At 47.9% G+C, this 26341-nt stretch overlaps 1 protein-coding gene across 8 annotated transcripts in view; it reads right to left on the bottom strand.

Annotated features, from left to right (window-relative positions):
* The window catches only part of LTBP2 (latent transforming growth factor beta binding protein 2), a 107336-nt gene that overhangs the window by 38583 nt on the left and 42412 nt on the right, over positions 1–26341 (bottom strand). For all 8 annotated transcript variants that reach the window (XM_064512317.1, XM_064512318.1, XM_026120397.2 and 5 more), the window contains 4 exons: positions 5945–6126; positions 4253–4423; positions 2428–2628; positions 1441–1706 (listed from right to left, as the gene is read on the bottom strand). In XM_064512317.1, coding sequence (XP_064368387.1) covers positions 1441–1706; positions 2428–2628; positions 4253–4423; positions 5945–6126 — 820 coding nt within the window. The remainder of the gene's footprint in view (positions 1–1440; positions 1707–2427; positions 2629–4252; positions 4424–5944; positions 6127–26341) is intronic.

Raw genomic sequence — 26341 nt, 5'->3', positions numbered from 1 at the left:
GAGTGCACTCCTTTGGAGAAGAAGAGAACATCAAACAATGCAGAACATGAATCAGAGATGATATCACCCAGCAAAGCCCTAGGATCAACCCAGTGCCTGCTCTTAACCACACGCTGATTAGCCAGAAAATGGGTGCACCACTCCAGCCCTGCGGGGAGCTTGTGGTCAGGCCCTTTCTCTTGCTTAATGTGCCTCTTTTCCCCCGGCAAGGCCCTCTGGATTACAGGTTTCCCCATTAGAGCTGAGCTGTCGCAGTCCGCAGGCCAAATCTGGCCCTCGTCCATATGAGAAATGGCCACATGCCCAGTGCTCACATTCCAATCAGCTTGGCTTCGAGCTGAGAGGGAAGAGACAAACACTTTCTGCCTGGGCTCCTCGCCGTCACCCAGTCTCCTCGGCCACAGACCCAGTGATAGCTAAAAAAGGTGTGAGCACAGCAAGGGCATCCTTTCCTCCCCCTTGCCCCTTTCAAGAGCTTCACCCATAGCCCTCTGGAACTGCTGGAGAAAATTAAAGTGCTTCTAAGTGCATCTTTAAGCTGGCCACTTGGAAGGCAAACCTGCTGCACGGGTCAGAGAGCTGTTGTCTCCTCACAGAGGCACAGGGCTTTTCCAGCCCCTTTGTGAGATGTTTAGGGCCTGATCTCATTTATTTTTGTGCTAGGGAATTGCTGAGAATTTATCTAGCTAGAAATGTCCTGGATGGAAATGACTAAATGATGGGAAAAGAACCAGGAGCAGCCCTGAAAAAGGGCCGAGTTCACTGAGCAATGTAGAGGAGGCAGAGTCTCAACCTGCCCAACTGGGGGTCTCACGGAGAGCAAGCTGCTCTGGGGGAATCCACAAGTGTTCTTGTGGGTGCCAAAAACCTCCAATACTTTTCCAGTGACGCAGTAGAAACATATGGGGAAAGACAAAATAAGAAATTATGAAGACTGTGAGACAGGGGTAAGAAAGCCCCTCACGTGCATTTGCTTCCCAAATACTGACCAAGCTGCCCAGGAAGGCAACGTTCCATGGAAATCAGACTTTCATTTATTGTGTGAGAGGGAAAGGAATTTTCCTATGTTTTATACGTTTCCTACAATAGTCACAGAGCGTGGCTGTAAATGTTTCTATAAATAGGGCACCCTTTTCAAATGAGACTGTGTGTGAAAGCTATCAAGTCTGGGCTGTACTGCCCCAGGGCACAGCCTGCTTAGGGCAAGACATTGTGGTCTCTCTGTTGGGCCCTAAAAAGGGTTTTTCCTCCAATACCCACATAGCACATTGTTGCCCATGCCCACAGCACTTAGGTGCTGCCCACACATCATTCAGACATGCTGAACAGCTTCACACAATGAAAGGCCACACTCACTGCCCCACATGTAAATGCATCCATACTCAAGAACAACAAATGGATCTGCATGCAGACCTCAAAACTTGACAGATGATCCCTTACCTGTCCATGGAGAGCCTCCCGAAAACACCTCCCCATCAAATTTGGAGGTCTCTGCTGCTGCCTGCTTTCTGTGCCAATGTTGTTGCCATTCCCGTTGGTGTAGGGGTACCACGGCACTGCAGCCAGTTGAGGCACAACTACTGCCTCCACACTGTTTTCCTCTGAGAGCTCTGAGTCACTCCGCACCCTGGCCACCTGGTGAATCTGCACAGTAGCTTCTGGAGGGTGGTTGATGTGGACATTCACCAGGGAAGGGTTTAAGGAAGCTGGAAGATGAGTTTATACCAATGTTTTGACACACTAGCAACAATTTGGCACCTGAAGAGGATCTTGTCCATTAGCAAACTCATGAGGGAAGAGAGGTAGACTGACACCACCAGGAAATTTAGAGGAAGACTATGCCTAAGACAAAACGCTTATCTGGCCTGCTAACAGGACAAACCTACCAAAAGCTTTCTCCAGTAACCTGAGCTCTTCAGAAACTAAGGGAGCCACTTTTCTAATAACCTGGTCTGAAAAGGCAAACACAGGAAGCTACTGACCTCCTTGGGCCTGTTGATGGCTCCCCTGAAGTTCTGAGGAGTAGCCAGAGTAGGAGGATTCAGAAGAATAAGGGAAGCCTGGGCTTCTAGCAAAGGAAACTAGCATCAGCAGGGAGCCACTGGCATAGGAAATAGTGGTAGGGATGATATTTTAATCTAATTCCAGTACAGAATTTAGAACTTCAAAAGGATTTTCTGACTCAACATTACTTTCTCTCACCTATGCCAGAGCTAGCCCTATCCCTTGCTCCTCTTTCATCCCCACGGCATTCCTCCTGAACTCCCTGTTTCCCATATTCACTGCCTCAGTAACATTCCAGTCCCCAGGGAATGAAGGTCAGGCCATGGCTTTGTAAGCACAAGACATCAGTTGCAGGACTATTCTCTACAACAGGTGCCTCTACATGCTGAGAAACCAGGGTTTGGAGGCCCAGGCCACACTCACCCAGCTGGTTGGACAGGGGCAGTGTGTATGTGGAGTGCTTCATGGAGCCACTGGCCATGGTGTTTGGCACTCTCCCTGCTTGCTTCTTTTCCAGAGTGGAAGCCGGCAGGTGGCAAAACTTCCCCGTGGAATTAGAGGGACACCAGCATTCATCCCGGCCTACACAACGTCCTCCATTCAGGCAGGGGATCTGGCAGAAATCTGCAAAGCAAAAAGAGGCCTGCATAGCAAAGAAACTGAGCTACTGCCTTTAGCTAATGAGTGGCTGTGGAAGGTTGGACAGCTGAAACTGGCCTGGCACTAACCCTGTAATACCCGATGAGTAGACCCAGGATTGAGCCAGGCTCTGCATTTGCAGTAAGCAGCCTGGAGGCAAGCCTGGGATCCATGCTGTGTATCACTAACCAGCAGAAAGCAAGTGGAGAAGCCAGGGTTCTCCCTGAGCTGTAACATGGACCTAGAGTCATGGGTTGAAGACAATGAGCTCTCACTTGATCTCTGGGACCATGGCCAGCATGAGGCATCCATGCCCTGGGGGGCAGCCCTCCAGAGCCAAGGTGATAATGCAGGCACCAGCAGGACCCCTTGGTGTGGAGCAGGAGTTATGGAAGCAGCATACGGCTGAGTCAGCAGAACAACTTTTCTTGGTATCAAGGGGTTTTATGCCCCTTCCTCACTTGGCAGGCTTCTTACTCCCAGCCCAGAAGGGAGCTCAGTGGGGTGGGAGGCAGAACGAGAACAGGCAGAGCACCGTACACTCAGAGCCTCTCCCTCAGCAGCTGAAGTGGGTGAAGCACAGAGTGGGACAAAAGAACTGGGAGCAATTTGTACACAAGACTTGGAAAAACCATCCACAAATGAAACTGAAGCTATGTCTTCTCTGGCCTCATGAGATGCTCGGAGTAACCCAGCATCCCTCTCAATGTGAGTGACATTCAGGCAAGGCACAGGGTTTCCTGACAGATCATCCTGACTCATTTCAGCCTGAGATGAAACATTGCTGCTGCACATCCCAGGATGGTTTTTCAGGTTCAGCCCAGGGGATGAACTCCCACCCTGCTCAGAGCTCGTTTGCTCAAGCCCAGAAATCAGGCTGGGGTGATAAGCAGACACATCCCTGGACTGGGATCTAGGCAGAAATTCCTAGAACTCTTTATCACTCAGTCTGTACCACAGCCAGACTTTTCTTTGCACTCTCTCAGTGTTTGGAGGACTTCAGGGTTACAGAGGCTTTCAGAGGATGAGTCCTACTAGGGTCCTGTGGGCTGCTCCCACCTACTGGCTCCAAAAGGATGTGCCCAACCCAGTGGGTAACACAGTGACTTAAAAGGCAAGCCCAGCAGCTCTACAAGGTGAGGAGAGGTTTCAGCAGCTCTTTTTGTAGGAACAGCTTGCAACCTGCAGTCAGCTCTCCTGGCTGCCACATGAGTGAAAGGAGAGAACAGGAGGAAATTAGGTGATGAAAGTCAGCCCCAAGACTGGATGCCAATGAAAGCAGTGAGCTGGCTCTGAGAAGGAGGGGGAGGCGAGGCCTGGCTGCAGGCCTTACTGAAACACACATGTTCTCCCTACCTGGGGTAGGATGGAAACCAAAATTGCCTGCCCAGGAAAGACAGTAATGAGGCAAGGTCTGTCTTGCTCCCCCAGAGACAGAGAAGCAGTAAGCTCTAAAGGCTCCAGGAGATATCTTTCTACGCTCAGGGAAAGACTATCTCCTCCCATCCCCATACCAGCCCAAGTGCTCAACGTGTAAAGACGTGAAAGGCAGAAGGAGGAGAGTGGGAGACCAGGCAAGGAGATGGGCTGGGGGCCTTTGGGTGCTCACAGATGCGGAAGCCAGACTTGGGATCATGGTTGTGCCCCCCTTGGCTGTAAAGAGTCGTGGTGTCTCCCTTCTCGCAGCTGTTGTAGCAGCGCCCACTCCGGCATGTCTGTTTGCAAATGGTGGGTGTGAAGACGATCTTTATTTTCCTAATCTTCTCCGTCAGGTTGGCCCCTGTGAAGGAAAAGGGCAGTGTTGAGTGGAAGCAACTTCTCCAGGCCAGGGGGTGGGTAATCTGCATCTCTAGCTCCAAAGCATTCCCAGAGCAGGGAGGGATCTGTGACCACAGCCCTGGGCAATGTCTCTTCTTGCCCCTTGCCCATTCCTGTCTAGTCCTCTGCTCCAGCATCATTAAGCATTTGTTAACATGTGGAAAATCACCAGCAACATTCTCTGCCTGCTCAGTTAGACTGGCATAACTCCCTACGAATTACACACTAATTCCAGTATAAAAGGGTGTTTTTCTATTTTAGGCAATATTTCTTCTCAATCCACTTAAGTAGCCTGGATGTCCTTACACCACTGCAAGAATTCCCACACAGACAGCCACACTGGTATCCACCAAAGAGAGCATCTTGCCCTGAGAAAATAAATATCTCTCTGCAAACATCCCCTGACCTCTTCAGTCACCTCCCCTCCATTCCCTCACCTTCCTTATATTAGATAAAGGAGAAAATCACACTCAGAGAATTTGAAGGCTTGAGGAAAACGGACAACAACCGTCCATGTTGCGTAAACATGAACTAGACAGCTCGACACCAGAGGCCTCTATCCCTGCCCTGCAAGACAGCAGTGTCTGTGGGTGCCCCCCTTGCTGTGCTCACATGCCCACCACACAAAAACACTTCCCATTTCATCCCCTACTTTCATCTTACAACTTAAATCAGGCTCACAGCCCTACTCACAACAGCTGAGATGCCACATGAGGCCACGGTGCCTCCTTTGGGAACCACAGCTTCAGGGGCAGACAGGCTGCAGAAGGCAGTTTTCATCTGTCCTAGCTGGGGAGCTTCTGAGACTCTGTCTCAGAAATCACATGTTCCGGCAGCCTGGCTTGTTCCTTGCTCATGTCAGAAAGCACAAAGGGGGCAGCCAAAGGGAAAAACTAGATGCTGGTTACACAATCTGACCTCAAGGGCATTTCAAACAGAAGAAGATGCGGGGAGACGCCATTTCTACAGACTGAGGAAATTCCTCTTCAGAGCAATGTGCTGGGGTGATGCTCTACACCTCCGGGAGGCATCTGTCACATCCCCATGTCTTCTCTTCCCTGCCATCAACATTTTGTTCCCCTGCTGTGTCCTCCTTCAGCGGGGTTTCTTTCTCCCCCAAGCTCAGCAATGTGTAGGTTGACCTTCCCTTTCCTCCCTGCCCAGCTTCACTCTCTGGAAATCCAGATGCCCTTTGTTGTTCTGACTCTGCAGTTCACAAAGGGTTGCAGCAAGCCATCTCAGCAAGATCATGATTACTGTTCTATCCTCAGTCCTTAATTCTTCTCCATGGTGCTTCCTTCTTCCACTTGGAGCTGGGCTCTCTTCTCCCCTCTCCACCTCCAAGGTGCTACAGAAATGACTGGAGCCTTTGGGGAGTTTGCTTGCCACCCCTTAGCTGTGGTATCCCCACTCACGTCACTGCCCTTCCCCAGGAGACCCCAACATGAAGCCGCTAAAAGACTGACAGTCCTGGAGGCCTTACCCCTTGGAGACAACGTGTGCTCCTGGGAAACTGCATGCGGTCCAGAGCTGCTCTGTTCATATCCATTCCCACTAGGGAGTACATTAGAGGTGAGGTGACCATTGCTGTCTGGGTAGCGCCGGACAGTCCGTGAAGGCCCTGTGTGCTGGGGGGAGACAGGAGAGCCAATTCTGCTCTGAGTCCTGTGGAAGAGAAAAAATGAATCGATATTCCTCACAAGTAGCTACACCGACTCACACTACCTGTCTAACGGGATGCCCTGTGGCAATCTTCACTGCCAGGCTGTCTGGGCCACCATCTTGATATAGAGCTCTGTCTACATGAGCAAGGTGCCACTCTTCACCCATTTCCAGTCATCACGATGACAGCACCTCACTTTAGGGACTGTGACTGTCTCCTTATTCCTCCTTGTTCCATCAGGGTAAAGTCCCCAGAAGGCCTGCCTTGCCTCACTCTCTGCCCTCTTCAAGATAGCATCAGCTCATCAACTTCCCAAGACAGTGCACAGCTGACAGACCTGTCACCAAAAGGACTTCTCCATAATTATGCACTGGCTAAACTTGTCTCCTCTTGGTAAAATCTCAGCAAAAGCAACAGCCCAGCCTGAGCAGCAGAGCTGACACCAACTTCTCTCTCCATCAGCATAGTCTTTGGCATCAGGCACATGCCATGCCAGGCATGCCAGCTCTCTGGGGAGAGTACAGCCCCATGTGATGAGCTGACTGCAGCAGCATAGCAAAGGCTGTCATCTACTCTGGCACAGAACTGAGATTGTGGAGTGCCCGAGCCTGGCAGGATACAGTGCTCATCAAAAAAAAAAAAAAAAAAAAAAAAAAAAACCAACTCTCTTTATGGTCACATCAGGCTGCCACAGCATGGGGACACCCTGACTGCCATGCAGAACCCCTGCCAACTGTGGAGGTATGAGGAAAAGGAGACCATGCTGACTAGCCTCACCTCTGTGACACGAGTGCGATCCTAATACCCTAATAGTTGCCCCAATTCCAATCTGTGCACCAGGAAATGCAACGCAGCACTCTTCTGCTTTCTAGCAAAAGTGCAACAGGTAAGATGTCTTCTTGCCTCAGAAGCATCTTCAAGCACGATCAGGACAGTTTGCTCTGCATGGTAGTTGAATGTAGCAGTCCAGGGTTATTATTCTGGAGTCCATTTATCAGTTTTAAAATACCAGGTGCTTGTTTTTGAAAACAGGCAGTACAAGCACACAGTTAAAATTCAGTAACTTGTAGTTTGCGCTGGCTGTAAACCAAATGTCCCAGTGACAGGCATGAGCACAGCTGCTGAACAATGCTGTCAAGGTGGGAGCTGCCTCTGAGCTAGTCAGAAAACCAGAAAGTCGCCTGATTTGTTTTGTCTTGTAAGATGGGCAGCATTTTCAAAAGCAGTCTCATTTGGACCCCCCCACACTCATTTGATGGGTGTGGCAGAGTTGGCTGAACTGATGCCCTGAGTACAGGCTACTCCTGGGAGCAGGTGGGGTCTAGTGTACTCAGCCCTGTGGGGACAAGGCAGTTGCCTTCAGAAGTGAATCATGATATCAAAGTCATTCTCTCCTATCACTAAGAAAGCTCTGTGCCTCCAGGAATGACCACTGGGACTCCAGGACAAGGAAGAATTTTGCCCATGTCAGGAAGGATTGTCATGATGAAGAAAGTTTAATGGATTGTGTTATCACACCCCTCTCCCAGCAGACAAAAGCAGCTCCAAATCTAGCTGTTCTCATGGTGGGAGCTTTCGCTGGGCCTGTATGCCCAGTCCTAACAGAGCACTGAAAAAACAGAGAGGCAGTGAGAAGAGAAGCCAGGCCAAGCAAATAAAACACATGGCCCAGGAGAGTCACAAACAAGAGAAATGACCAAGAACTCACTCCTGTAAGTGCAGTTACCACTTTCTACAGTAGTTGCATTCATGGCTTGTGGTGTTTTCTGGGGACTAAACATGCAGAAGCCATCCAACTCACAAGATCACACTTCTTACACTCTGTGATAATGGCGTGTAGATCCCTAGGCAGAGGTCTTTGCATTAAACCAACACAACAGCACATCTTGCTGTATTGCTCTCACTCCCATTCCCTTTTGTTGGCTGGCAGCATTCAATCTGTCAGGGTGCTTGGCCCTTATCAGCAAATGTCTCCCTCATTCTCATCTGTACCACCTGCAAGGAAAAAGGCTTTAGTGCACAAAGGTCCAAAGCAGGTTAGCTGCCCACACACCTCTTGAGTTTCTCTGAAAGTCCTAGCCTAGGACTTCACTGCAATTAGACTTAAACACCAACTGGTTAGCCTGTCTACACCAACACCTCTACCTCTAACCCAATGGTTGGGGCAAAAAGGCTAGCTCTTTCCCATCAAAGTGTCCAGAGAGGTCCATCCCATTTTATGTCTTTTACCATTTTCCTATCGCAGTCAGCACAAAGGAGATGTTACAGTGTCTACCAAGAACACAGATTTCTAAAATCAATAGGACTGGATAGTCCAACAAGAGTTGGCTGATAGCAGCTCTGGCTCACTAACATTCCTGGCTTGGATATCTTGGAATAATGGTAAGATCTGGGGAGACGGAAAGGGAGCTAATGCAGTGCTGGTATTCAAACAGGTGAAGCTTGATATACAAGGTAAGTGTCTGCCAATGATCCAGAAATCAGCCCTGAACAAAATAATGGAAAAGTTGATGCACGGGTCAATTAATTGGGACCTAAAGGAAAGGAATATATAAATGAGGTCAAGTCAACAGGGTCTGTGTAGAACTGTTCTTGTCAAATGAATCCATTTGCATCATTCAATAGAATTACATACACACACACAACAGGCTTGGAGTCCATCCTATTCTGATAAAAAAATAAACACGGCAGTACAATGTCAATCAGGCACATGTGAAATGAATAACAAACTGGCTATATGACAGAACACAAGAAGTACTTGTCCCTGAGGAGTGTATTAGATGGGTTCCAGAGTGATCAGTATGAGGCCTGGCACGATTCAACAATTTCATCTGGAAACAAATATTTTTATTTCGAAATAAACATACGATTGACATTGATAACGTGTGCTGCTGACACAAAAATTTGCAATGTGGTGTATTGTGATGAGAACAAGCAAACATACAGAGCAGTTTGGATCGCTTTGTAGGGCAAATCCATCCAAGCAATACGGGATTTTAATAAAGCCAAATGCAAAATTACACTTCTAGGAAAAATGAATGCAGGCAGCAGTTGCAGATTGAGGGAGAGTATCCTGGAAACCGGCAATTCTGAAAAGATTTCAGAGCTAATGACAAGCAATTAAATATGAACTGTCAATGCAATACCCTGACATCAGGGTAGTGAAACACTCTCCAGGAAAAGGGAGGTATTTTTACCTCTCTACATCACAGTAGAGAGCATATACACAAAAATAGCACATCTAATTCTGATGTGAAATGCGTTCCATTTTCTAAGGGATGTTGAAAAACTGGAGAGAATACAGGAAAAAATATAACAAAAAAAGTTTGAGAGCTGGTGAAAACGCCTTTCTGTGAGAAACCTAAAGTATTCAATCTCTTCAGTTTAGCAAAAAGAAGATGAAGAGGTGATCTGCTTACAAGGCACATATATCTCCACAGGAACAAAATACCAGGTGTGAAGAACTTTGTAATCTAGCAAAGAAAGGCAAAACATAAAATGACATCTGCCAACTGGAGCCAAATGATTCCCTATTAAAAATCATTAGAAATCACATACACACTTATCAGTATAGCTTTTTTTCTACTGGAAAAAACATCAGATGTAGTGAATTCCCCAACTTCTGATACCATCAGTTCAGGAGAAAGTGTGCTTCTGAGAGACGAGATATCACTGGAACAGTGCAAATATAACTAAGTGAAGATTGATAATCTGTACTATCCCAGAGGTTATTTTAGATTATCTATTGTTCTATTGATCATTTCTGGCCTTGCGCTGCAGGAATCTGGGAACAAACACATTTATTGCAGAGACAGAAGTCCCTGGTCTGGATACTGTCAGTTCTACTACAAGAAAAGCTTGAAACTGAAGTAGCTGAGCTGCTGTAAGGAGGCATGAACAGCAGTCCTCAGAAGAGCAGCTCACGTAACCAGCACACTGCTGGGCAGACACCCAGCTTTGCAGATTGAAGGTTTATACGGTCTGTTCAGAGTGGAGCATTGCTAAAGGTCATTCAGGTATGGAGGCAGAGCAAGTGGGACTGGTAAAAGAGCATGGATGGGTAACAAGATTCATTAGGAATATTTCCTTCTGATAATAGTATTCATTGTCTTGTTAAAAACAAGGTCTAAACTGAGATGAAGACAGCAAACTGCTTATTTTTAATGAACAGTCGGGATGCTGTTATTCTGACACAACCAGAAAAATTGCAGAGAAGTGAACTTTATTTCAATACTACATCAGTCCCTAGCAGCCTTTCAGAAGCTGTCCTGAGATTTTGCAGAGTACCACCTACCCTGACTTCCAGTGGGCCATGACATGACCTGCCCACAAATTTCTAAGCAACTAATCCAACCCTGCTGCTACCAGGAAAACCTCTGTGTTGCCTGCTGTGCTACCTCTGCTTTTGTTAGTGACAAAGTAAAAGTCATATGGATCTCTAGGGAGGCTAGATGAGAGCTACCAAGCCCTGGAAGCTCAGGCATATTGATTATCCAGCCTTCCAGGATCTTCTATTGTATTGATGGAAGGCCTCAAAGTAGAAAAGATCAGAGTTCCCCAGCCCAGGAACACTCACTGTCTTAGCGTTGATCAGTGTAGAGCAACTTCAGCCCTGGATTTTGAAGGGTCACTAGATGAGGGAGACCAATGGCATAAATATCAGCAGCTCTTGGGCTTCAAAATGCTCACATCAGCTCTGTCCTCAAGGAAAAGAGAAAGCTACATTCAGTCAGCTGGACTTGGCTAGGCTCTGCCCATTGCCTGCATAAAGTCATTGGCTTTATGGACAATTCCTGTGATTCCAGAGATCATCAGATTTTGTAGAGAAAACAATAGCACATGAATGGGTTTTAAAAAAATAATCATTAGCATCTTGGTTATGAAGAAAAGTGGATTATATGTGCTGACTGCAGGGGGCAATGCCAACCTCACAAAGGAAAAATGGAGGAGGATCATTGCTTTGTGCCCGGCAATACTTGAAGAAAAGCCATCCTACTGGGATCATGTTGGCAAAACATTTCAATGTGTGTTGCAGTAAGGAAGAGGCAGATTTGCTTTGAATTATTTTTTTTTATTTGGTCCTATTCTAGACAGATGAGCTCTGGGATTTGTACACTGAGTTGAGTAACACCCTCCCACAGAGGGGGGACCCAGAATTCTGGGCCACAGAAATCAATGGCGAGGGGTGTCTTTCCATCTCAGTTTGTCAGTTCCACTCCCTCCCCAAATCACGCCAAGCAGCTGGCCCAAGGTCAGGGAATATAAAATAGAGCTTTTCACCTACGAAGCTCCAGACACAGTGTGCACTGGGCAAATGGGAACTGGCTTGCTTGAAGGGTCCTGGGGAATGGGCCTGAGCTCACCATGTCGGCACAATCCTGGCCAGAAAGCATGAGCACCCACTAACCATTTGGTGTCTCTTAATACACGACCAGAGTTTGCAGTCTCTATCCAGTTCCCAGCGATCCACATTGCTGCAAGTTTTCTCCTTTGCATGGCTGTCCTAGGAGTAAGAGTGCAGATGGAAAACAGATGGGATGGCTCCAGATCATGGTAGGGGTTCCCAGCAGAGTGGGGAGCTTCTGCTACTGCTCTACATGCTTGCACCTGCTCAGAGAAGAGGCATTCAGGCTCAGGAGATTGAGACCTCAAGGACTATATGTTCTGGGATAGTTAAAGCCCCAGGGATTCACATTCATTCAATCTTAGAGCCTCCCTCAGTGCTGCATTACTCACTTCCACACTTTCAGTCAGGCACATGGCCAGCACAGATCTCTGCAGCAAGAAACTTCTGCAGAGAGGCAGTGGTCTCTTCTTTTATAGGCGACCACCTGCCAAGCAGCTGATTTCCCTGCTCTTCATTCGTCAGAGCTGCTGACAGCTTTCTCCATGTCAGGCACAGCCTGTGGGACAGAAACAGCATGCAGACTGCTAGGACACCTCTCCTTCTTTGCTGATCCGGGGCACCCATTTCTGTGGTGTCCAGCTAACATCAGCAGGGGTGCTGAGGGAAACATGGGTAATGGGGGAAGGGTAGAAGGGGCAGTATTCTTGTTCGAAGAGCATGAATGTCAGTATTCCTGCTGATGTCTCCCAGGATGAAGGCTGAAAGGTTACTGACTGAGAAACCGCAGTCACTGGCATTCCACTCCTATAGGTATTAACTACTAATCAAAAACAGAAGAGATGCAAGGTAGCGGGCAGCTGTGCAGACAGATCCATATCTGCAGTTCAAAACTGCTCAACAAGTAGTTATAACTGCCCCCTTCTGAGGTGCAGGCCGAGGACGACTGGAGTCCCCTTAAATCCCCTAGGACTGGTGCCATAAGCCAGAAGGAAGGGAGACCTGTTTCCTTACATTCTCATGCTATACCCATCCCTGCAAGATCCAAATGACACCTGCATGACATTCAGCAAGAGAACTGCACACATACCACATGCATCTTTCTTTTGTCCCTTCTTTTCTCCCTGGGAGGAAAATAATGTCTGTGCAAAGTTGTTTTATTTTGGATAGGTTTTGTTACTGGCTACACTGTGCAGACAGCTAGAGAAGGTGCAGAAATACTTTATTCCCTGGATATAATGGCTCTCCTGACCAGTCCCAGATGAACCTGCAAGACAGCTGTTCCCTGCCCTGAGGAGGTGAGTAGTATCAGTCACCCCACTGAACACAGAAGGCTGAGCCAGCAGGCTTCTGGTAAATCCACTGACAAACAGGGAGATTGCTGTTTTCGGAATCAACTGCAGCTTTTTTAAAAGCCTGTAATTTCAAGCTGAGGTACAAAGAAACACAATAACCAAGTTTAAATTAGCAAGATGACAGGATCCAAGAAACAATACTGTCTTTCTAACTTACTGAAGATAGAACACATTTTTCAAAACTCAGGTTACTTTTCATGGGCAAGGAAAATCTAGGTGGATATACAGCTGTGGCTTCTCTTAATGACCTAAGGGCAGCTATCCTCTTTGGAGCTTGAGGAAAAGGTGGCAAACTCTTCAAAGTACTTCCCTCTCCCCACCAGCAACACCTCAGTCTTTCCTGGATTTAGCTTCTATCAGCTGCTCTTCATGCAATTGTTGATTTTGGCCAGACTATTAGCAAGCTGGGAAATGGTGTTTTTTGCATCTTGTGTAAAGGACATGCAGAGCCAAGTGCCACAGGAATATTACTGGTTTTTTTAATCCATCCTGCCTCACCCTCTCTAGCAGCTAACCAGCGTCTAACCAACCATAGTAGGGTGGATAGTCTGAGGAACTGTGGAGAAAGTAAATCTTAGACAGCCTGGTCAGCAGCAAGGAAGTGCTAATGCCAGACAAGGCAAGTGCTGGCCAGATAAGGATTGAAGAGTCACTCTTTCACTTGGAAACAGATCTGCACCCTACCGAGCATCAGTGAGCTCACACAGAGACCACTGATTGCTGAGAAGCCAATGGGCATCTCCCAAGAGGGCAGTAATAGAGAGTGGAATGGGACTGGCTGAAACAAAACTGAAAATTTAAGAGGCCCTCAGAGAAGCAACCATCACCCAAGAGCACAGAAACCCTCATCTCAGGGACCCAGTGCAACAAACTCCATCTGCCCAACTACAATCAGCCTGCTGCCTCATCCTCTAGGAAGTAACTGCTGCCTACAGCCGCCTGGTTTCTGCTGGCCAACTCTTCCCTGGGTGGCTGCTGCTTCTTGTTTGGGGAACCATGCCATGGAGCAGGGAAAAGCAGGGCTGCCTTCTTGGCCTGGCCAATGTAGCAGGGACCACTGGCTTCAGAGCACCCGCAGAGAGGCAACGTATTCCTCCAAACAGCTGCAAAGCAAGGATCCCCACAGACAAGAACCACTACAGTACTGGTAATTCCACCCCAGCTTCTTAGCCCATAGTCTGGGGAAGCTGCTCCAAGACAAGTGCTCTCAGCCAGGATGGGGGCTGAGTCATGCTCAGCTCCTGATAACCTGCCAGAACAACAGGCAGGTTCTCCCCTGTTTTTCAAGCACCAAACAATATACTCCGTATCTGTCTTGTCCATCCGCCTGTCCCTTTGGCTAGACGCCCTCCCTGCTTGGGGCTGCAGGGACCAAAATCAGTGATTCACTTCCCTCTTTGTAATGCTCTGCAGTTGCCGATTTTCCACTAAAGCATCGCAGAAGAATGGGCAGCCTCAACACCAGTGTCTGTGTCTACAGGGAGAGAGAGAAGCAGCCAGGCTTGGAGAGCAGCAAATTGACCACAGACCAGAAACTTCCCCTTTCTTGGACACTAAACAGGTTCCTAAGCAGGCAGATGGGATTCATGGCTCAGTGTCTGAGCCCTGAAGCACAGAGGCATTGCTTTGAGAGCACTGAAGTTTATTATCAATTAGCTCACAAACATGCTGACAGGGAAGACAGCTCTGTTAGGACTCAGGGAGAAGGGGGGAAACACACCATACAAGGCACCTGACTTTAAGCCCACCCACATTATGCCCACAAATCTTGGCTCAGTTTATTATCCCCATGAGCAGTGAGAAAGCTCTAAAACCTGCCCACTTCAGGTTTCAAACTGTTCTTCTGCAGCTGCCTTCAGGCCTGGTACCCTTTGAGCAAGTGAGAGAGACACCAAAGCCCCCTGCTCTCCTGGGAGGTTGGAGGGAGGGAAAGTGAAGTGAAGATCCTCTGGCCTGGAAAGGCAGGCCAGTGCCACTGCCACCAGCCTCAACCAGGCAGGAGACCTTCCTGGCTGGAGAAAGGCTGAGCTGAGCAGGACTTGCATACCCTGAAGGCCACAGGAATGACCAGCAAACTGCCTTCATGTCCAATTCCCAGCACTTTCAGGCAGATCTCACACCAAATGGGACTCCAGATGGAGACACCTAGACTGTCACAGCCATATCCAGACAAGTGACAACCCTACTGCTTATCACAACAGATCTCAGCCACACCATCAAGCTGCCTAGATGTTCCCAGCGTCCCACTGTCAAAGCTCACCTGCTCATCTGCCACCTCATAGTGCCACAGTCACTGCTCATACACAGTCAGGTCATCAGGCAAGCAGGAGGGAAGTCATCCAAATCCCCTCCCCACCTGAAGCCTCTGCCAGTCTTTGAGGGCCCCTATAGGCAAAGATGCCACTGACAACACCCTTTAGCTTAGATACAAAAAGCACTGCCAAAATGGGGTTACCCCAGGCAGAAGTGGATGTCAGACCACCTGCCTCACACTCACACTCACTGCTGCTGGTAACTCCCCAGAAGCCACAGCAGTGCCAGCATCCAGACTGGCATACGCCTGCGGCTGGCCTGGATTTCTCTACTGGATATCAGCTGTTCATTCCCTCCACCACTAACATGGCATCTTCTTTCGCTTGGTCTCCAAAGCAGTGCAGGTGCTTAGGGCCACCCGAGATTCCTCTCAACCCATCATGTAGTGCAGCAGCTCCTTTTTCTGTGCCACTGCTCTCTTTTCCTCCTTCCGGTCATTCCTCCCCCTTCATTACTAAGTCTAGACCCAGAACACCAGTGCAAAACTTTGGATCACCTCTGTTGCACTCCCCCATGCTGGTCCCCGTATCAGTCCAGCCTGCAGAGCCAGAGCCAGTTTGCTTACTGTTACAGCTTCCACAGTGGGAGTCACCTGCAGCAGAGCTTCATACATCTGCCCCTTTACTGCCCAGCTATGTCCATGGCTGCCCAAAATCAGCACCTCCTTGGAAATAACAAGAAAAAAAAAAAGCACTTTAAAGAGCTAATAAGTGCAGAAGACAGAGCCCTCTCAGAAGCAGAACCTATACCATGGAATTTGTCATTATATGAGGCAAGATGGAGCACAGATCTCATTGCACCAACAGTAAAATGCATCTGGATGGCAGGCTGGCATCTGTCCTTCTTTCCTCACTGAGTTGTCCATCAGAAGTTTCTCTGCAAGCAATATACTTGCTTGCACATAACTACAAAAATTAAATAAAAATGCTAGAAACTAATCCAACTGCTTCTGCACAGAGAAAAAAGAGAGGGAGAAGGTGATGGACCGTGAATTCTATTTTTAATTGCTCAGGAGCTGCCAGACACTACATAAATGAATTTCTATAAGCGCACAGACACACAGCTAACAGGTTCCTTTTAAGCAGTCTCTGCAGGTCTAATTTGCTCCTTAGCCAAAGTGGCTGTTCACACTTCTCTGCACAGCTCTCTATTGACAATAAATGCCCTTCTCTTGCCACACATGCCACCCACCACTCTGTCAGTGCTCTTCTTTGCTCTCGTTTCGTGTATTAGGGAATGAGTAACTGACAACCTGGAAGTAGTACAGCTTTCCAAGCAGAAGAACATCACACGCCTGGCCCAAAGGTAGTGCAGAAACACACCTCGCACATGGGCATGGCATCAGGCTGTCACAACAGAAGATCAGCCCATGCTTCTGCTTGGATCTATTAGCACTGATCCATAAAATGTCCAGAACTGTGATTTCAAAATACCAAGCATGATGGAGGGCTGTTTGAAATCTGCCTGTCTCTATAGCTGAAGCGCAGGCCAGTGAATCCCAGAAAAATCAAAATACAGCCTGCAATTGCTCTCAGCTTCAAGTGGAGCCAGCAGAGGAACCAGGACAGGCTGCTCAATTACAAATGCCACTTCTGGGCCAAAACTTGCATGCTCCATAGACTAAAACAAGGATCTAGTGGAAGAGGGAGGTAAAGAGGATACCACTTCTCTAGAAGCACAGTCCAGTATGGCCTGTACTCTGTTGTGTGGCAGGAAAGATGTGCTGCTGCACAGTCCTCTTCTTCCCAAGCGCAATCACACACTCCCATGGGCTGAAAAAGTACAAAAGCTACTCCAGTTGGTTTTCCTTCCTGGATGCAGGGGCTGGTGCACTCCCAAAAGTTGTACGGTGACATGATAAACAGATATGGCACCACTACCTGACACAGTCACACAGCCTCTCTTATGAACTGACAAAAAGAGATCCATCCAGAACTGTCCTAACAGCTGCCACCATGCTAAGGACTCTGCTAAAATAACCATGTTAGTACAAACATCACCCCACGGCCACAAATTTTGCACCAATGCAAACCGGGTGCAGACTAGGCCAAAACATGGTCCCTGCATGGCAGAAAAAGGAATTGCATTTAGGGCGGAGATGCACAGGAGTCAAAGACAATATAGCAACCTGCAAATGCAGGCCTTATGCCACAAGCATGCCAAGGTGTCCTGTCCCAGAGGCCACTCTGTCCACACAAGACACAGCAACTGTGAGCCAAGGAATGGATCCCAGTCCAATGAAACCTCCTGCACAGGCGTTAGACAGAAGGAAGGCTCCCACTGGGTTATGGAGAGGGCTCACTTATTTCCCCTGTATAGCAGAGAGAAAACAAGCACTTTGAGTCTCATTTTTCATCTTGTTGACTAGCAGCACTCACCCCCTCCACCAGGCTTCCAACTTCAAAGCCCTGAAAAAACAGATTAGCCTATTCATCCTTACACCCACACACACTCTCGGGAGTCAGAGAAGTCTGCAACAACCTCCCCTCCATTTTACACACAACACAGAGAGGGCAGGCAAAGTCTCTCTAGCCACAAGCATAAGCAGGGTGAAGAGCTTGCCTCTACTCACACACACAAAGGGCACAGGAGCAATGGGCTGGAGAGGAGCTGTATCTCATCCTCTCACCTGGAGAAGCAGCTTTCTATATACAGCAAGAGATGCAGGGAAGTCACCCACTCATCCTAGGAAAACTATGGATCTAAGATATACTTTCATTTAAAATGATGGTTCATATGCAGCTTAGCAGCACCCTCCCTACCCTTCAATCTATTAGTTTGACTTAATTAGGTTGCCTCATGCCTCGTCATCATCTGCCACACACAGGATACCCTCATCTACAGTACTCAAGCCGTGAGAGCCGTGCTGGGGAATTACACATTGCTGCCCACTCTCAAAGTCTCAGAATTGCCGGTAATCAGGGAACAAGCATCCCAATGATTTTATTCTGTTATCAGCATTGGCTCCATCCCTCCAGTTGCTCAGTAGCCAAAAGATTAGAGACCAGCTGGGGGCCAAGAACATATCTGGACACATATGCGTGTTACCTGATACCTGATGGCAGGGTAAATGTTTCTAGGGGAACTGTTCTTCCCCCATGAATCTGCTCTCACTCCTCTGCTATGTGACCTTCAGTATCCCCAGTGATGATCATCAGTAACAGGTTTTGTGGTGTCACCACCATGAAGGGATCAGGAGCAGGCAGAAAGACTGTGTCTGGATGGCAAAACCTGGGCTCCAATTCCTCAGCTGTGCAGGCTGAGAAGTGACAGAGAAGGCAGAGGTCCAGTGTTGTTATCAATTTGTCATTACATCCATGGAAAAGTCTGGCACTTTGCTGTTGTAGAAAGCCTTGCAGCTGAAGAATTAGCTCGGCCACACTGCCAAGGCTACAGGCAATCTAATACATGCTGTCTGCCCCCTCCCGTTATCCTCAGGCTCTGAGTATGCTCCCCATGCTCCAAAGCCAGCATTTGGCTCAGCTTTGCAGATGTGGGTCTGCTAACCATTCCCCTCAGCTCCCTCCCTGCCTGCCCAGCATTTTGTAATTCTCAGAATTCCTTCCAATTTGACAAGATCTCTTCTGGCAATAAAAGGTACCTTGACTCAATGCAGGACGCCAGGGCACACAGGGAAAAAAAAACATGCAACTCAAGCCTTTCGCCTCCAAAGTCCTAAGCACCACTGGCCTTTCATATACAGCCACACTGCATTACTCTCCCCTGCCCAATTTGCTGTTCACTCCTACTCTGCCAAATCTCTGCCTCTCCTTCTTCCCAGATTTCTTCCTCCCATGGAGGCTTTTTTTCCTTCAGCTGTAACAGACGATAACAGATGATACTTTTCCAGCTTGAATATCTTCTTATTTTCTGCCTATGTGTTCAGTCACTGCACGACCCTGAAGAGACTCTGCAACCAAGCCTGCATCCAGAGACAAAAATGGGCCAGCGTATGGAGCTCAGTGCCAGCCCCTCATGGTACCAGACACTTACAGCAGCACTTTCCAGAACGCTTCTGGCAAACAGCACGTTTCATATCTCTGAATCTCCATTTCAACCACACCTTGCACCCAGCGAACTTCAGTTCAGACCTGACGTCCCGCCCATGCTTGGCGATATATGGAAACTCTCAAAACCAAAGAGAACCACTTTGATTTTGATTAAGTATCAGCCTAATCCAAAAAAGGCAGCATACGATCAGGTACGAGAAACCGCAGCATTAATCTATATGCTGAAGAGAGCTGAAAGCAAGCTGCAGGGCAATCCTAATTCAGGCGTCAGGGAGAAAACTCTCCAGCGCTTGATCACGTGGCCTTAGTGCTCTTTTAACATCTTTCTTCTTTATATAACTGCTGTATAAATTGTATTGTCATAAATGTCCCAAATGATGTATGTATACTATATAAAATAGGCTCATATTGGGCATAAGCAGCAGGGCTGTGGAGGAGGCCAGCAGCTGCCCTGGGCTGGTCGCGGCCGGTTCCAGCCGGCTGCCTAACTGCCGGCACAGCCCCAGTGCCAAGCCTGCCCGCGGGCGGGGCACGCGGCACCGCTGCTGGCGGCCTTAAGAGAGGGCAGTATGCTCGGGGCAGCAGGGTATGTGAGGGTGCACGTGGGAACACGCAAAGGGAAAAATGTGCGAACATCAAAAGAGAGGAAGAGGAGGCACAGGAAGTGTAAGAGGAGATGCAGGCAGAGACAGAAAAAGGGGCACAGGAGGTGCCCCTGAGGGGCTCACCAGGGACCCACGCCAGAGCAAGGACACCCCTGAAGAGACTGTGGCCCATGGGGGACCCATGCCGGGGCAGTGGAAGAAGAGTGTGCGAGGCAGGGAGCGGCAGAGAGATGGTTACATGCTGCCCCCAACCTCCTGCACGGCCCCTCACCTCACTGAAGGGAGGGAGTGTCATGTGGGTCAAAATCAAGGGGAGTGGAGACTAGAAAGGGGAGAGGAGAGGCATTTCCCTAAGCATTTGTTTCTTTATGTCTTCTTTGGTTTTAATTCCTGAATCAATAATTAAAAGTTTATTAATAGGCAGTAAATCAAATTAATTGAAATTCCCCAAGTCAAGACTGTTTTTGCCCGCAACAAGGCTATAAACTGGATTTCCTGTACTACTTGGCCTGTGCAATGCTTTTGCCCAGCACCCTGCTCTCCAGCATGCAGTCTCAGATTAAGTTGACAGTAGCATCATTTTTCTTCTATTTAGAAGGAAGAATGCATTTGAACGTTTTCTCCCAAAGCTTGGAGGCTGAATTAAGCTATAGGAATGACTCCCAAGGAGGTGCAGAAAAAACATGCTTAGTATGAGGACCATATTTGGAGTTCAAAAGAAGCCTGAAAAGCCAGCTATCCTCTTGCTGTTCTGAAGTGTATGTAACCCCCTAGAAAGTAAATACATAAAACACACAAAACAGAACGGTGCTGACAGCTTTAAAACAGCAGAAAGAAGAGCAACTGTTTCTAGTGCCAGGTTAGGGAAGGTATATCATGTAATTTAAAAATAGAAGTATTTTTATATAAGAAAAATGACATTTACTCTCCTCTTGAGTAGCTCAAGTTTTTCCCTTAGACTTCCCAGCCAGCTTGCCAGGGGCTTTCAACTGTGTCAAAACAGGAGAGGGGCTGAGATCTGGAATTTACGGAGATCTCCTTGCCATGAGTAGAATTGCTTTTTCGCATAATCCCACATGGACTGGCACTGGCTTTTTTGTTTCAATTTTTTAACAAGGTCTCAGATACCCACTCAAAGCTGGCTCTGGATCAAGGAATATAAATGCTTGGCCACCTTGTGAAAACAATATTGCCAAAGAGACATACCCAGGAAAGCTGCAATTAGGGCTTATCTGCATTAGGAAAATATGCCATTCAAATAACGAGGTTAAACACACTGCAGTGGTGGAAGTCAAGGCTGGCACCAGTGTTTATCCCAGGAATTCAAAGTCACGTGCTACAGACCTCCTGAGCCAGCTCCATCCTGTGCAAAGTAGGAAACCATCCATGGCATGTACAATGGGAATGCACTTCCTCAGAGAGATTTCTCAACCAAAGTCAGCTTTTATTTTTAGTAGCTATTTGGGTATTAATAAATCATAGTCATCATTAATGTAAAGTGAATGACAGTCGTGAGTGAGCAGAAGAGCAGAAGGCGTATTCAGTAGGTGCATATAGTACTACAGAATTGCTTGTGCTGTATGTACTGTTGAGGTAGACAGATAGTTCTGGACACTCGGCAGAAATCCAAGTGAAGTTGTAAGAAAGCTCCCCTTTTCCTCGTAAGCATGTAAAGTTCAAAGCTGGCAAGACAGGAGGCTTCAGACACTGCTTTGAAAATTAAGACAATCCTATTTCTATTCAGAGCAGCATTTTCCAAACACAGGTGATCTCACAGTGAATTTTCAATTTATCTGCTAGCCCTTCATAACAACAAGCTAATCAAGCTGTTTTTGCCAAGCCAGAGCTCTCACTTTCACATTCTGAATAGCTTTACATCCATCCCTAGCAACTACAGTGGCTGCCATGGGCTCTACTCTTCTCTGCAAATGAACATGCTAGACATTTGACTGCCACCAGAATGGGAGCTGATTTCAATTCATCATATTAGAGTCATTGCAGCCAATTTTCAAAAGGGGAAAATATATTTTCTCCATTCAGCAACCTCCACTGCACACCCAAGATCCTGCCTTCTGTTTGCTCCCTGCTGCTCTCATCATTAGCTTCCAGGAGAGAGAACAGAGATCTTGGCAAAGCCTCCATGCTGGCATAAGGTTCCCAGTGCCTTCAGGCCAGGAGTACTTGCCACAACTCCTCAACACTTGCTCAGGGAGGGAGGAGATGTCTCCTCCCGGGTGCTGGAGAGGAGGCTCTGAGACCAGCAGTCAGTAGGTTGGGCATGTCGCAACTCGGTCTTCTTCCTTTTCCATCCTGAAAACACCAAGCACCTCCTAGCAACTGCCTTGTCTAAACAGAGCCCTCACAAAGGAAGCTCCCTGCTCTCCAGAGCTTAGTTATATTAAGCCGTCTGTGCAGTGTCTCAGCACCTTAAACCACAGCTATTTCCTTTTCCCATACCCAGGTTGCTGGGAAAATGATTTGCTGGTACCAGGCATCTTTTCTTCTTTTCTGCGAAGAGGGAGGGTGTCTTGTATCCCAGAGAGCCCTAGTCCAGCACACACCTCCCATCTGGGCAGCTGGAGTTGCCTGGGTAGATGCTGGTTAGAGGCTTATGCCCTGTACTTGCACAGCCGTGACTTTCTCAGTGGCAGCAGCAGGGCTCTCCTCACCTGCTGCCTGGAGTCAGAGGCAGGTGGCTGCAGAGCAGCAAGCCATCCATCCTGCCAGTGAGAAGCAGGGGCACAACCCCTTTCCACTCCCTGCTAAATAAACAGGAATTCTTTTGATACTCCAGCCTTAGAAAAACAAAGCTGTTTCCATTTAGCTTGGCTTCTGGGCTGAGGTGCAGCTCCACCCGCACAGTGATCCATTGGGGCTTTGCTTCTCTGGGCAGAGATTCAGGCTGAGATCAAGAAGAGGGAGGATTTGCAGCTAGTCCATGCTAGGAGGGCCTCTAACACCCCTAAGATTTCGCTCTCCAGAGCACTCCCTGTTCCAAACAGCACAGCACCAGAGCCTCCCAGCTTCTACAGCAGCTAACATGCCCCCGCAGACTCCCCCAAACCACCAGCTCTAAATCTCCACTGAGCTATGACCTGCTAAAGGGACTTGGGAAATGGTACTTATTTCTCAGTCTGTTTTTTAGGAATGAAAGTTTGAGCATCACCAGCTCCAGAGTCAGCAAAGTAATCCCAGAGCTACCCTTCTTCTAGCCATGTCTCCCCCTGTGCAGGTGCTGAGGCTGGAGAAGGCTGGGCATGTGTTCTTTAGTCCCAGGAAGAAGAGAGAATATGCACAGGATGGGGAAGCCAAGGAAATGGTGATTCTTCCCTGGCGCCTCTCCAGCCAGAGATGCAGATGGTTATGTGTAACACTGCAGCACTAACACCTGTGCTCAGGAAAATGCTGAGGCTGATATTCAAGTCTCCATCTTCACAGGACTGCCAGCATGCTTAGAGATGGATATATGACTGCTAGACTGAGAAGACCCACAGATCCCTTGCTAACCCTCACATCTGCCAGTTTCAAATACAAACCCACTGTGTGACACATATAATCATTCCAAGCCTAGTGGTCAAGAAGCTGCTATTTCTCACTGAGATAGAGGGCAGAAGACTTACTTTCTGCTATTATAGTCACGCTTCCTAGGCTGAGATACAGTGCAGGGATGGAGATGGGCACTCCCAGCTCAGGTGCCCAATACAGTAAATAAGGGCTCATACAACGAGAGGAGGAGTCACCACACTGAATCCCATGGTCTCTGCTAGGCGGGCAGTTCCATCAGTTTTTCTAAGCATCTCGGTAGCAGTCTGAAAGGTAAATCACCAGCAGTCCAGCTAGCTGAGGCTAAGAAATCATTTTAAACCAGCCCCACCCCTTAGGGAAATCAGCTATATTTTGGTCCAGACAGTTGAATAACCCAAGAGGCTGCTCTCCTACCTCTGTCTGAAAACTTGCTTCAAAACACGTTGAAACCAAAATCAGCCCCATCTGTGCTTAGGGAGCAGGTCTATGGGGAGGATACATATTTTTGTTGCATGTTTGTACAGCACCTAATACAGCACTGTTCTAGGCCATGACTTCAGAACTTCTAATTGCTACCTCAGTACAAATAAACAGGAATAAAGCCAATATATACCCAAATAAATAAAAAGAGAATGCAAATCTCACTCGTGGAAGGATTGGTGCCTTAGAAGTCTATAAGCTCCCACTCTTGTGCAATTCCTCCTTGCTGCCTGTGAAAATGTACAGGAGACTGGGGACTGATAGTGTGTTCGGGATCACAAAGTCATCTCACAACAACTCTGACCTGGAACCACCAGTGGCCTCCCTCTCCTGACCCATCCAAGAGCTTCTTCTACCATTTCCTTCTCAACAAATCGGACAAGAAAGCCAGCTGCTGCAGATTCAGGGCAGGCTTACTGGAAAGAGTCAGTGTCCCAAAAGCACAACTCATCTGGGAGGAGACCAAGGACTGGAAAATCCATCTGAGCTGTTCCTCTCAGACTTCAGAGTGATCAGAAAGCCAGTGAAGTTGAGCACAGGTATGCACAGCCTAAGAACTGATCCTTGTACCTGCAATTCTGCATAAGATCTGCCTAGTTCTGGGAAGGCCAATATGCATGTTGCTTGTGCTGCTACAGCTCAGTTCCAGTATGGAGAAAGTCTGATGCAGAAGCACAGAAAGTACTTTAGTGATAGCACAGAGTGCTTGTGATGTTTTGACTACAGGAATCAGGCTCCAAATTCAGACAAGTCTGAGAGTAAGATTTTATGAGACAAATGACCAATCTAATAACTGGCTATCCCCAAAAGCAGAATCCACCCCTTTTCTTCTCCCCTACTCCTAGCCTTGCAATTCTGCCCAGTCCCTCTGGTCCTCATGTGACCCCCTCAGTAAGCCAGTTTAGCCCACTAAGTGGCAGAAAACTATCCTTTTTTTCTTTCTTTCTTTCTTTTTCTTTTTCTTTTTTTTTTTTTTTTTTTTGCTGTGTTAGCTTTTTGCTGATTTATTAAACGGAATCAACTCACCCAGGGGTCAGGTGAGCACCAGAGCCAGTGCAAGGGAAGCGGTAGGAAGACACAGCCAGGAGCAGTGGCAGGAGGACTGCCCTTTTAACTGTCGCAGTTAAGCCTGCTCTGGGAACTGTCACCCTCTTACCTTGATCCACAGCTAGTCTAGAAGTTGGCTGGCTGAAGGGGAGAATCAAAAATATTTGGGAAACAACCTATGTAAAAGCAGCAAAACTTCTAAGTCATGCCAGTCTGTTCTGTGTAGTACAGTTCACAGATAAAATCCTGGTAGCTGAATTGTACAGGGAAATCTGCACTGACTGAAGTGAGGCCTTTCAAAATGCAGACAGGTGTTTGGGCAGAGGCAGCTCTCCACTTGCAGAACACCACTACGCAGGTCACCTTGTATCACCTGAGAAGGAAACACCAGTCTGCGGCAGAGCCTACCAGAGAAGCGGTAAGAGCTCCCTCTTGGAGACGTTTGCAGTGATCTAGACAAAGCCCTGAGGAATGCACTAGAAGGCAATCAGTATTGGCTGTGGCCTGGGATCCTACCTGCAGTGACTGCAAGAGACAAATGTCAAATGCTCTCATTGAAGTGTGGGATAACGCAATGCCCTATGACTTCCATGGGGTATGAACAAGGAAAGGCATGACATGGTCCTCAATGGAGTCCTGTTTCTTTGGGACAGTGCCAAAGGATTTAAGGTATAGAAGGCAGCTGGGCATTCAGCAATCCAAGCTCAGCAACCACTAGACGCTGTGTCTGACTGTCTGGACAGTAATACTCTGTCAATGCCTGCACAGTCCTGTGCCCTCTGTGCAGAGCCTGAGGTCATGTTCCTTACTAGGAAAGCCTTAAACAGGTGGCATATCTCCAAGGGCATTGCTGTCTCTCCCCTCCAGTCTTTGCACACAGAGTGGTGGTTTGGAGGGGTAGGAGGAGGTCATTGCTGTGTGGAAACTCGTGAGTAATGACCAGGATTGCAGGCATGTCCTAAGGCTGTGTGCTATTTGTGAGCCAAGCCTCTCTCAGGGCAGCAATGATGTGGGCTTGGCAACCACCTTTGTTTTGCCTGAATTTGGTTCCCACCAGATAGTCTTTCATTTGGGCACCAAGATATGCTGGCTTCAATGAACCAATTCATGTCAGTCAATTCCTTTTCAGTCATCCAAGCCCCTTCAAATTTGTAGACGCCTGAGAGTAAGTGTCTAGAGATGTCTCCAGCCCATACATTGCCTCTGCTTCAGAAGAGACTGAAATGTGACAGCTACAGGCACTTTAAAAGTAACCTCTAGAAAAACAGAAAAACAAAGGCCAAATTGCCCATTCCCCAGGCAGCTCTGATTAGCACTGGCTTCCACTGGAAGCCACATGTGACTTCTCTACTGGGGTGGCCACCAACAAAATGCATCTTTCTGTAGTAGCAGCAAGAAATACACAGGCATTTACGGGTGGTATGGGGTCTAACATTTTGCTCCTGTGTCCACGGCCTCTTACAGAAAAGCAAAGATGATTTCTTTTTGAAAAATGTGCAGGTTGTTCTGTTCCAGCAGTCACCATTCCCAACCTGTCC

This window comes from Dromaius novaehollandiae, chromosome 5 (assembly GCF_036370855.1).
Source record: "Dromaius novaehollandiae isolate bDroNov1 chromosome 5, bDroNov1.hap1, whole genome shotgun sequence".
Lineage (NCBI taxonomy): Eukaryota > Metazoa > Chordata > Aves > Casuariiformes > Dromaiidae > Dromaius > Dromaius novaehollandiae.
This window is presented reverse-complemented; position numbering and strand designations above follow the sequence as displayed.